The sequence below is a fragment of the Podarcis bocagei genome (assembly GCF_964188305.1).
Source record: "Podarcis bocagei genome assembly, chromosome: 14".
NCBI classification, from domain to species: Eukaryota; Metazoa; Chordata; class Lepidosauria; order Squamata; family Lacertidae; genus Podarcis; species Podarcis bocagei.
In genome coordinates this window covers 33,033,420-33,046,414 of record NC_138139.1, presented here as the reverse complement: position 1 = coordinate 33,046,414, position 12,995 = coordinate 33,033,420, and the positions used below count along the sequence as shown (strand labels likewise).

Below are 12,995 nucleotides of genomic sequence, written 5' to 3'. Positions count from 1 at the left end.
CCAGTGCAAGTGACAAAAAAGTGTATGTTTTCAGGTAAACATTTTCCTTACAGAGACAGACAGATGTGGGGTCTTTATATTATTTCCCAGTCTTCATCTTTTATATATTGAGAAAACCACTTAGGTTGTTAATTTATTGATGCTTCTGTAGAATAAGTGCATTAAAATAAAAACAGTTAAATATGCTTTTTATTACTGAAGGACAAGAGAGTCTGTGAAATCAAATACATCCTGTACATCTGTATTTGATGTATATATTCTGTAATCTCTTTTTTCCCCCAGAGCATAATTGGTATGGTGATTGGGAAAACAGATGCCAAAGGCTTTCCAGACAGAAAAAGTAAAGTTCTTTTAAGCCACAAATTCTCTTTTTTTCTGGCTCTATCTTCAATCAATGGTTTTTCTAACCAAAAAGCATGTGCATCAACTGGTGGGGATATTTTATGCAAAAACTATATTGAAATTAAAGTGAAACAAAGCTCTAAGAGAGATTAACAACATGTTAATTGAAACAAGCATCTCATCAACTTTATCCCTTGCTGAAACCTGGCTTAACATTTTTAAGGGCACCTGCATCTGCTAGGGTTAGTTAACATAGCACTGAATTTCCCACTATTTTGTAAGCATCTGACGATATCTGATGATAGTGGAATATTTCATTCCATGCAAAAATTTTTTCAAAACAATGAGGCACTTGCACTGCTGGTCTCTGGCTAAACTGCAATTGAACCAGCCATGGCACCATTTTTCTCCCATTCATGAAAATATAATATTTTAATTAAAAAAGGAGTGACCTCTAGTGGTAGTTAATGAGATTGTTCTCCTTTGCTTTGTACTAGCTGTCGGGAACTTTTGGCCCTACAGATGTTGCTGAACTACAACTCATTCCCAGCCACTGACCATTTGCTGGGGTAGATGAGAGTTGTAGTTCAGCAACAGCTGTATGGCCAAAAGTTCCCCTCACCTGCTTTATACCTGTTTCTCATTAAGTGATCCTTTGTCCAAATCCAGCTTGTCAAGCTTTTACAGCCACTCCTCTCCCTCTCTTATCAACATTACTTTGCTCATGCTGCTGCTGCTGCTGGCACCCCAGCAATGACCTCCATATTTCTTTATCATATGCCATATGCACATCATAAGGGAAAATGGCGGCTGATACTATGGTGATGACAGCCTCCACAACCAATAGGTGTCTGAGACAGATGATAGTTCTGAAGTCAATTTGATTGAGGTGGGCTGTTTTCTGCCATGACATAACACTGGGCAGAATGTAACAATAAGTACACATAATATTTTCATGTGTCTTACATGGAATTAAAACTTTTAACTGGATTCTAAAACTGTCTCTGTTTCTTGTCACTGCAGATATTGGATCAGAAAGGTACACTTTTAGCTTCACTGTCCGCGATTCGCCATCTTATTTCATAAATGTACATTCTTGGGGAAGAGAGGACTATATTAAATCACTTTCAGAAAGCTTTAGAGTTGGTGACTGTGGTGAGCTGGAGTTTATTCCGAACATATTTCAATTTCAGTATGTTTCCCTCCTCTTTAAATCAGTATAATGTGTTGTGGTCCTAGTGTGTTATCCTTCAAAGAGTTGTGGACTATTTAATTGGAACCAAATTTTTTAGTTAGAGTGAGTGAGAGGGGGGAAAGTAAACTAAAAAGAACCAACAAGATTCAATCTAATAAAGCTGTCATCAAGAGACATGGACTGAAAAAGTAATCTCCCAGATTCCCTCTCAGATGCTAAGTTTTTACTGTTTCAGTCTTCTAAAAATGGTCCATAAATTTAATAATAATAATAATCCAGCCAGATTTAAGCAGTTAAGGCTGAAATTGTATGCAGGTACCCAGGAGTAAAGCTGACTGAAAACTATTAGAACTAGATTGCCAGTGTCTTGCTGAATGAACTTGTAAGCAGTCATTTAAATCCATACTTATGTGGCTTTCCACTGTTTTCCCTTTTATAGTCATAATTGAAAATCCTTTAGTTCAGACAAAAGAGGCTGAAAAGGAAGAAAAATTCAACGCTACAACTCCTAGGTAACTGTAAAGTCAGAATCTTATACCCTAAATAAGACTAAAACATGTATACAAGTGGCATATTCAGATTCTTGATACCAGATGATACAGATGTTACTCTTGAAAAATTTATATAGCTGTCTGGCAAGGGATTAGTTAGTGTCCTCCACTAATGCTACAAAATGACCTGACAGCCAAGCAACACCAAACAGTTATTGATTAGACATTGTGTCCGGATTTTCACTTTTTGAAATATGGCAATTCTAACATCTCTTAACTCTGAAACTATCATAATACCCTGTACTGCAGCATAGAAATGAATCTTAAACTCAGGGCTCATCCACACTTACCTTTTGCCCTGTGCTTTCTAGGAACAGGTCCACAATTTAAAGTGCTGTATTTGAGGGGGCCCCCCTTTTTTTTTGCCCTGGCACTTTCCCTGAGAAAACCTGCTCTTTAATGCTTAATCAAAACAAATGTCAGTTTGTGTCTCCATAGATCGCCATTTGCTCTGATTCAGCAGTAAAGAGCAGGGTTTCACAGGGAAAGTGCAGGGCAAAAAAAACAGGCACAGAGCTTTAAAGCATGGATGCAGCACAAAAGGAAGTCTGGAAGAGCCCTCAGTTGACGTATATTAGGTATTATTTGGCTCCATTCAATGTAAGTATATTGCGTAGAAAACTGCAAAACCCCTGCATTTTGCAGAGCCTCAGAAACTGAGTAACTGATACATCAAACTGTGGTTCATAGTTAATACCCCAAAATCCAAAATTGTCTGAATCACTTCGAACTGGTGCCAAAGTTTTGCAGTGGTTTTGCAGCAGTTGTACTCGCACCAACTCTGTAAGACGGAGAGATAGTGAGTGGCCTAAGATTGGCTGATGGCTATTTGTATGGGGACTCTATCAATTACATCACACTGGCCCTGTATTTGCTGAATTACAGCTTTTTTCAAGTCTTGTTTTGAGCAACCTTAGGTGTTAACGGCTCTTAAAGTACCTTCAGTTACTCACAACAGATAGCTGTATTGCAATGTCAAAAGTATTTCTTATTGCAACACTAAAATATGCAGAACTATCTGCTTCCAGAGCTTAGAGTAGCTTAATCATCCATTTCTCCCCCCCACCCCATGAAACGGTGTCAGTGTCAACTCTGCCTGCCAATGACTTGACTTCTGTTTGTACAAAGAAGCCACTATTCTCTGGTATCAATTGTAAAGTGCTTTTCACAACATCAGTATAACATCAGTATTACAATAACCCATAACAATTCAGAGTTCATCATATAGAAAAAAGCCTTTAGTAGTGATGAGTAAAGTATTGTTTGTGTTGTGCATGTCAGCTGCTACAAACTGCTCCTCAGTGAAAATCATTCCGTGGTTAAAATCTGTCCCCACTATGAAGTTGACACCAAACTACTGTCCCTGTTGAATCTACCTGTGAAGAACCCTCAAGATTTTTACTCTCTGGCGGACATTGCAGCCAATGGACAGAGCCTGGAAGGAAGAATCATTAATATTCTTGCAGCTGTCAAGTCGGTAAGTCAGAAAAACTGTAACTTATTGTAGCGCTTCTACTGTAGCCCGGTGGTCAAATTAATTTATGTATAGTTAAGGATTTATTGGACCATCTCTGATTGGAGTTGTCTCCTTTTGTCTTGGTCAGCAGCCAGTTGGCTTGATTTAATGCCAAGGAAGGTTTGCAAGTAATATTAATGAAAAATTTCATAAACAGCACATTTCACAAAGCCTTCATGTACCTAGGCTGGCACTCTGAAACAGCACAATATAAGGAAGTTTATTTAAAATCTTTTGACATTCACACACAGATTAGTTTTTAACTATAAGATTAAGCATGAATGCTAAATTGGTTTATTGATTTAGCACATGTCTCACTGACCCTTCATCTTTGTCCTCTTAAGAACGTAGGAAGAGCCCTGCTGAATCAGCGCACAGGCCAATCTAGCCCAGCATCCTGTGCTCATAGTAGCCAACCAAATTCTTAACGCATGGGTAGGCAAACTAAGACTTGGGGGCCTTATCTAGCCCAATTGCCTTCTAAATCCAGCCCGCAGACAGTCCTGGAATCAGCGTGTTTTTACATGAGTAGAATGTGTCCTTTTATTTAAAATGCATCTCTGTGTTATTTGTGGGCCATAGGAATTCGTTCCTTTTTTTTCTTTCCAAAATATAGTCCGGCACACCACAAGGTCTGAGGGACAATGGACCAGCCCCCTGCTGAAAGAGTTTGCTGACCTCTGACTTAAGGGACGCCCACAAGCATGACATCGGCACAACAGCACTTTTGCCACTGAATAGGAATATGCTGCCTCTAACAGTGGCGGTTAAACATTGCTGTCATATAGCATTAAGAACATGAAACACTTTAAGTTTTCTTTCTTACATACTCCATTCAACGAGGGCACAATCCATTAAGAAGTTCTCTTGCACAGACCCCATTGCAATTAGCAGGACCTATACAACACCATGCTAAATGCCATGGTGATTGCTGTGTGCAAATGCCATCCAAATCTATCAAACTGCGCTACTTACTTGATATCACAAATCACACTTGTCTATACAAGTTTCTGGCATCTTCAATTAAAAAAAAAAGCTGAGTCTACAAGTGATGAGAAATACCTCTCTCTGCCCAAGAACTTGAACAGTAATTGCTACTCAGAGTACACAGTACTGGACTATATGGTCCACAGGTCTCACCTGAGTTAGTATAAGGCAGCTTCATATGTTTACCAGAGTGGGGGGGGTATCTGCAAGTCTCCAGCCTTACGTTCGCCACCAGTTAGTGATTATCTCCTGCAAATATCATTTTTTTCCAGCTGATTTTCAATAATTCAGTTGGACTTACTTTTTATTTTGGAGACCCAGTTGGAAGAGGGCAGGCAATAAGGAATGAATAACATTTATAGGGAAGAATCAGCAAGCAAAGGGAGTACCCACTCTTAAGTACCCACTCTTACCCGCTGTTATCTCCCCTATAAGTGCCTCAGAGGAAAACATGGGGTTTGGTAATCTATATGTCTCCTTACAGTGTGCAGTTCTGCCCTTAGAAAGTTGCTATGGTAAATGCTTTTCTACTCTATTGCAAGAGTACTCATGTAGTCTTTTGAATGTAAAAATGCAATAAACTGGAGCAGAGCTGCTTACTCTCCTTCAGCAATGCCCTACAATTTTGCAATTCCTTCATTGGATTCATTTTTCTGTGAAGAATGAGGTGCACATGCACACTGAGACATTTTAATTGCAGCCAGCCCTGCTGAAGTGTATGTAGTGCAGACCAGTGGTGGAAGCTACCCATTGTGACTGCTGGGGCAGAAGCCAGGGAGGCTAAGAGTAGGCAAAACCAGGGCCAGTGGCAGGCAAACCCAACGCATTATAGTTTTGTCCCCACCTTCCTCCCTACAAGAGCAATAATGATACTAAGGGGGAAGAAGCTGGCAGCCAATGTCCCCCCCGGACCTGTTGTAAGTGCAATTACAAAAGCTGGGCACCACCTCTCTGTCGAGTGGTACCATGATTACAGGGGGTTTGAGGCATTCACCCTGGGCTCTTTTGGAGAATTGAAGACATGGTGGATACTGTTGTACCTTTAAGAAATATGGTTTATCAACATATTTACACATTCAGTCTGCATGAAGGGAGTCCAGATTTTACAGCAAGGTCATTTCAAGAGGGGGTTGTTCCCCATAGCAGTATAGCACTGGAGGCAAAAGTATTTCTCCTAGCCAACCTGCCCAAAATGCATCTCAGTCTTTTTTCTCCCTTCCTCTTCCCAGCACACCTTGCTAAAACACTATTTTCCTGTCACCCCACACCTAGCTACCCTGCCAATCTGTCTACTCAGGCCAAAGATTCCTCTTAGAATGGACCACCAACACTTTTGTCATGTTAATGTCTCTATCCCAGGTGAGGCACTGGCTTGGAAGAAAGCTTAGCCTGTACTTTTCCACTGGCCTCCAGTTCTTCCCTTCAATACTCCAAAACCCAAAATTCTACCATGTATTAATTTCTAGGGTTTGGGGGGTCCCCCCAATCTATAACACCACAAAGGGAGTCAGGTGGCAGCTGGCTAAGAGCAGAGTAAGGCAGTCTAATAAACCAGACTTCACTGGTGTAGATAGCAGACACATTAAAATGGGGATACACTATTACTTTTGACAAGGTTGGTGTGTGCACAAGATGAAGATTGCAAATCATTTGTTGTTCACTTTACAAAGATTGGAGAACCAAAGTATTTCACCACTTCGGACAGACGAAAGGGTCACAGATGTGAAGTAAGGCTGTATGATGAAACCGAGTCTTCCTTTGCAATGATATGGTAAGGTGTATTCTAAATCACAATGCAACTATACCCATTAATACAAAAATAAGAGGCTACACTTAACGTAAGTACATATTGCTATCATTAATTGAAGCTTCTTATTAATTGTGCAGTGTCTCTCATGATACAGCCGCATTCATTTAATGGCAGCAATATCCATTAACTTCTATAACATACAAGGCTGTCCAATAGAATGGTCTTGAATATATTACCCATTTCTATGAGTTATTGACAATTTCTCCCCTAAGGAGAGGCAGAGTGAAACAAAGCTGCAAATCAATTACAAAAGGTCATGTGGAGATGAGGAAATAAAAGAAGCCATTTAGTCAGTCAGACCATTGATGATCATTCCTGTTCAAAGCAACATATTGTCAAGTAGCAACTATAGATTAACCTTTGCGTAAATGCTTATCATCAAAACTTTTATACATTAAAAATGCTTCAAAAAATTTCTTAGAGAACATGTAGCAAATACTGTATTAAGAATGTAAGAGGAGCCCTGGTTAAGATGTCTCTTTCAAGAGAAAACTAAATAAACACCGCTGCTCTTTTAGAAAAACCAGATTACCTAGACAGAGAGGGAAGAATCTGGATAGAAAAAGAGCTTTTAATTTTTCAGTCCTTCTTGTGTCTGGGCCAAGTGGCATTTCCATGTTCTGAAGCCACAAGGCACAATTTAGTAGTTGTGATGTGCAAGTGCTCCTCCTGTTCCAATATGCAGATAAAGCTCAATGAACATAGAAGGTGCTCTCATCTTTATCAGCTAGTGAACATTCTGGCAACATACATTTTCATAGACGAGAATGGAAAGCTTCTGCATGTGTGGGGATTTGAATTTGAATTTTGAAACAAGCTTTATTCTGGTTGCACACACTCAACACATAAATATAGGTTAACATTTCAAGAACTGAAATGTAAGTTAAGAATGTAAATTGGTTAGGTGCAGAGCAACTGCTGCTATGCATGAGACATCCTGCTGCATGCAAGACTGACATCTGAATCCACAAGTATTATAATTTTGCTCACTTTCCCTTAGTCACTCAGCCACTTGGTCACAGCCATGATGCTTTTTGTATAGTTTTGACCTGTGCTCTTATGCTTATACAGTCTGGGTTCAGCATATGCCTCATAAACAAGGGATTCCCTGCTCCAGGTGTCAACCTCTTACAAATAGGACCTCCACACTTGCTCTGCAGTTCTCTTCCTGAGCGCTTGTGACTGCTTGTTTTCAGAGGCAGAGTAAGATATATCTGTTTAGCAATTTGCTCAGCACCTATTCTGCCTTAAACCAAAGGAAAAGCAGTGTCCAACCTGGTGATTACAGAATGAACAATGCAAGTAGGGGACTGCAACCTAAGATGGGGGAAAGGTGGTGGTAAGGAAACACTGAGCTACTTTAAATGAATTCATATCTCCAGGGCCTGATGAGCTACTGCAATGTGCTCTACGTGGGGCTACTTTTGAAGGTGACTCAGAAACTACAACTAATACAGAATGCAGCTAGGACCTGAACCAATGGTTCCAAGTTACAAGAAAGAAGATCCTGATTAAATTCAGGAAGAACTTTCTGAAAGAGCTGTTTGACGGTGGAATAAACTTCCACAAGAGGGGGTGGAATCTCTTTCCTAGGAGGGTTTTAAGCAGAGGTTGGATGGTCATCTGCCACGTATGTTTTAGTTGAGATTCCAGCATTGCAGGGCGTTGGACTAGATGATCCTTGGGGTACTTTCCAACTCTACAATTCTATGATTCTTTGACATTTGTTACTTTTAATATTGTTGTATCATTTTAATATTTGGAAGTTGCCCTGATACAAGTGTCAATATATTCTATCAACACAAATAGAAAATATTAACATTTTACACAAATAAACATTTGTATTAATTGAATGCTACTATTTTTCTAGCTGGGACAATGAATCTATCCAGCTTGCACAGAGCTGGATGCCACGAGAAACAGGTACTTCTCAGTTTTTTATATATAGTATTTTTGCTGAGGTTATCACTAGTGTAAAGCTTTGCCTGTAATAACAAAATAATAATAAATAATATTTTTCTTCCCAGTAATATTTGCATCAGATGTAAGAATAAATTTTGACAAATTTAGAAATTGCATGGTTGCAACTGTTCTCTCAAAATCCATCATTACTACTAATCCCGGTAAGACACAATTCTAAAACCTTGTTAAATTGTCATAGAATGCCTTATATTATCCTAATGCTTTTACTGAACATTTATCTATCTATTTATTTAATATATTTATTCTCTCAAGTTGGTATTCAGGGCAGCTTAGAACATTAAAATATGATCGCTTAGGACTTTAAACACAGTTCTACTTGTTTAAAACCTACAGAATAATTCCCTGCCCATTTGCAACATTGAGTTTCTTTATGGCAATAGTTTAATACAGTACTACCTGTTTTACTAAGTGCCCAGCTCTATATATATTAGTACTTTCTTTTTTCTTTGTACATTTCAAAAGTTCCATCCGTACTTCTATTTCCTCCTATACCCTCACCTGTGTTCAGTCTATGATCCTTATCTATTGACAATGCTACAATCCATCCTGCTGAACAGACACAAAGCCTTGGCTTTCTTTAATTTTCCTTTATTCCCCATATTTAGTCCATTCTATGTCATTATCATCCTCACACTACTCAGCCATTTGGAGATTTGCTCCTTCATTCACTCACTCACTCTTGGAACTACCTCCTAAAAAAATGAGATGCCACTTCCCCCTTTTCCTTCAAAACCCATCTTTTATAAAGCTTTTGATAGAACTCCTAGTCCCAATGCCGTGCTGTAAACTAAGTACTTAATAGAAACATTTTCTGTTCCTGTTTACCCCTGCCTCCATTTCCTTCTTCTCCCGTTTGTCTCTCCCTGTGATGAATTGTAGATTGCAAGTATTCTGAGCAGTACCCTGTCCTCTTGTCCTCTGTAAGGCACCATACACATTGATGATGCTCTATGTATATATAAATATTTGTATAGAAAATACGTGCCTTCATTACATATCTTTAGGTCCCAGGCAAAAACATTTTGCTTTTCCCAGCCTTTGCCTAATTAAACAATCTATGGCCTTTTAAACTAGAATGGGGTATTTCTCCTTTGTTATTATGTATATTTGTGTTTTTATACTGTAAACTGCACTGTGATCCTCAAATGAAGGGCAGTATACTTAACTTGCTTACTAAATAAATAAATAAATAAATTTCAGTCCCACATGTCCTTATTAAAAAGGATATAATATATTATGACTGGGAAAGACCTCTGCCTATAACAATGGAGGGCTACTTCCAGAAAGATTAGACAATTCTGGGATAGATGGTATCTCAATGTATTATCTTAAGGCACATGAGGCCACCACCTTGCTGAAGCTAAGCAGGTCTGGGTCTGACCCTGGAGTCCATGACAGAAGAAAGGTGGAATACATGTGTAAGAAAATACATTAATGGATCATCCACCTGCTTTACTATAAGGTGGTCTTATAGGTTTCATTTCTATCAACACAATCCTATATGTGTTAATTCAGACGTAAATCCTGTTGACATCAATGGACCGAATGCCTTGTGTGTAAAGAATTACAGCAATGTCTTTTCTGTAGCAGACATCAACCAAATACATGGAGCTAACTATTTAGCTAAAAAATCTCCCACAAACTATTTTGGCATTATGCAACTTTACCTTTATTAATACTGCTTTAAAAAATATTTTTTCAAGATACACCAGAAGCAATCAATCTACACAACTTTATAAGAGAAAGTGCAGAAATGTTAGATTTGGATGATGAAATGGGAGATCATTTCAGAGATTCCATAAATGGTGAGTGTTTACCAAGTAGTCCTTTAATCTGATAGAAATATATTTTTAAAAATTAAAAAATTGTCCAGTAGCACCTTAGAGACCAACTAACTTTGTTCTTGGTATGAGCTTTTCTGAGGTTGATGGACTTCCATTTCATGCAGCTCAATGTGGTGCCTTCCATGGTTCTAGATTCAGGTATCTGAATCTAGACTGCTATATATTGCTTAGATTTACCCTTCTAAATGCAAACAGTTCTCAGAACACAGGCTAACTTTTTTGCTTACTGTTGTTGTTTTTTAAGGACAGCATGTATTCAAAGTTATTGCCACATACTTCAGAGGCAAATGTATGTTAAAAGTTCTCATGTACAATCCATTTGATTCTGCGTGCCATTCTGAGAACTATTAACTAGGAAGTATGCTATAAACAGGGAAGTGTTCAGCTATCATGGCTCAGAGAATAAAGAGTGGACTTCAGTCTGGGAAATCATAAAAATTAAAGTTTAACTGTTCTGGTTATAATACAAATGAATAACAGAGTCTTTTCTGTCCAATGGCATATTATGATTTTAAATGTATTTTTCTTATGGTAAACTGTATTTTATTGAAGTCTAAAGTCCACTAGTCAGTGGGAAGTTTTTTTCTGTCTTTAAACTTCAGATCAAGTCCCTTTTTAAAAAGACAATCTTACTTCTTTTTCCTGTTATCTTTAGTACAGGCAATAGTTGATGTTTATACAGTGGAGCAATTAAAGATGAAAGCTTTGCAAAATGAGGGAAAATCAGAACCTTTCTATGGCATTATTTTTGCCTACATTTCTACGCTGAATATTGATAATGAGACAACTAAAATAATACGAAACAGATGGTAAGCACCTTATTAAGTGTCCTGGACATTTATCCTGCTCCTCACTCCCATTCCAAATCAGCTTGAAAAACTTCCATCTCTCTATTCCTCATACCACTTTTTCCTCCTAACTCAGCATCAAAGCCTTTTCTGAAGTACTGTAACCTTATCTAACTCGCATGTCCAAAGATTCTTTGCTCTTCAGCCATCCTTCTTTCTTGCCTTTGAGCCAAGATAGCATGTCTATTCTATATTATACATTCTATTATTGTACACTCATAATTAAACAAGAAGCATATACAGTAAAAACAATGTGACAATTTCATCAGATATAATGAATAGGTATGTTAGATGCGTAATAACACACGTTCATTCATTTAAAATCTTGCCCTCTTTTCTTTTCTGCAGTAGCAAGTGCCACTATGTGGTCAATGAAGGAACAAACTCATGCTCCTTCTGTAGCAGCTTTGTCTCCTCCTCAGATGCCTCACTACTCTTTGCCAGCTTTGATGTACTAGTTGATCTGACAGACCACACAGGCACTCTCCATTCTTGCAATCTCTCAGACACAGTGGCTGAAGAAGCTTTAGGCTGCACGGTAAGAATGTATTAGAAATAGTTCTCTTCTATTCAGGTTTATGGTTCAGGTTGTGTTTAGCACGTATCAAGAGCCTGAGGTTTAATGCATTGCACCAGTGCTGCATCTGATGAAATATACTCTAGCCCCAAAAAAGTTATGCTGCAATAAATTTACTGATCTTTCAAGGCACTTCAAGGCCTGCTTGGTTTTGCTGTGAACCTACTGTGTATGTATGCACTTCTGAAAACACTCATCTTCCTTTTGACTCATGCTTCACTTCATGCTTGTGTGCACTGCATACCAATTAAGTTGTGGTCACTCCATTAGGTCCAGGAGTTCCAGACTCTGACAGAGGCTCAAAAAACAGCCCTAAAATGGCACCTTCTTCTAGAACGAAGCAAAATTTATTTTAAAGTAAGTATAGAAATAAGAAAATACAAACCATTCTCCATGACAACCCTCACCCTATTAACATATTCTGAGGAATCCATTATCAAAGTTTCTTTTACTGAATCAAGAACTGAGATTTGAAAAAGGCGTTTTCTATGATTGCCAATAATATAGATCAGTTTATCCAGCAAGTTCTGCAGGAGGCAACACCAACCAACTTTGGAGGGGCAGGTGGGGGAATTGTCAGCTTGTACATTTTCTGGTAGATAACAGATTTCTGCATGTAACTGCTCATCCAAGCGGTTGAAGTTAAAAGTAGCTGGTGTGTGTGTGTGTGCACGCGCGAAGATTTTCTGTGAGAAAACAAGGTCAGAAGGACTAATAGCCCTCTCCTGCCCACCTTCTCCTTCAAACTGCCACTGGACACCATAATATGTAGTTCTAACTTTATATCAAGTTGCATTATCTTCTTGCAAACTGTATTTTTTGGAGAAGTATTTTTTTTAAAAAAAAATCTAATTTACTTCTATAGGTTATAATTTCGCCCAGTTCACGAACCGGACTGAGAGTTAGTTTGCTTTCTTGCAAACTAGCAGATCCTGTGGAGGCCAGTCAAAACCTGCCTGGAAAAGACCTACCTTGCCCAGCTTCAGAACAGCTGGAAGGAGTCTAAGTTGTTGTAATATGGTGAATTTACATCTTTTTGGGGGGGGGGCGTTGCATTCTTATTGCAAAGATGCTAGAAAGTGTGCTTTATCATTCATGTTTTAAAACTGTGTACTATCATTTAAGGAAGTTTACCTTAGTCCATCCTTCACCAAATTGGTGTCCAGCTCCTATCAGTTGAAGCTGATGAGAGATCTAGTCCAAAACATGGTGGGTTTATAAGGCTGGCAAAGGCAGCCTTAATCTGACTTAAGAGACCTAAGTAAACTTTCTACATTCCCTTTAAAACAAAGTTTTCATTCCATGTATAACATATTTGAGGAAAAATATACTTATGAATTTT

At 38.5% G+C, this 12,995-nt stretch overlaps 2 protein-coding genes across 13 annotated transcripts in view; both read left to right on the top strand.

Annotated features, from left to right (window-relative positions):
* Positions 1-12,995, top strand: part of MEIOB (meiosis specific with OB-fold) — a 21,619-nt gene extending 8,624 nt beyond the window's left edge. For all 12 annotated transcript variants that reach the window (XM_081170183.1, XM_081170187.1, XM_081170185.1 and 9 more), the window contains 12 exons: positions 283-340; positions 1,366-1,497; positions 1,977-2,049; positions 3,370-3,565; positions 6,262-6,362; positions 8,272-8,324; positions 8,429-8,524; positions 10,088-10,189; positions 10,884-11,037; positions 11,425-11,614; positions 11,924-12,010; positions 12,519-12,995. In XM_081170183.1, coding sequence (XP_081026309.1) covers positions 283-340; positions 1,366-1,497; positions 1,977-2,049; positions 3,370-3,565; positions 6,262-6,362; positions 8,272-8,324; positions 8,429-8,524; positions 10,088-10,189; positions 10,884-11,037; positions 11,425-11,614; positions 11,924-12,010; positions 12,519-12,659 — 1,383 coding nt within the window. In that variant the 3' untranslated portion in view covers positions 12,660-12,995. The remainder of the gene's footprint in view (positions 1-282; positions 341-1,365; positions 1,498-1,976; positions 2,050-3,369; positions 3,566-6,261; positions 6,363-8,271; positions 8,325-8,428; positions 8,525-10,087; positions 10,190-10,883; positions 11,038-11,424; positions 11,615-11,923; positions 12,011-12,518) is intronic.
* The window catches only part of LOC308573359 (hydroxyacylglutathione hydrolase, mitochondrial), a 32,469-nt gene continuing 31,398 nt past the window's right edge, over positions 11,925-12,995 (top strand). Inside the window, exon 1 of the mRNA XM_081170221.1 lies at positions 11,925-12,010. The gene's annotated coding sequence lies outside the window, so the exon portion shown is untranslated. The remainder of the gene's footprint in view (positions 12,011-12,995) is intronic.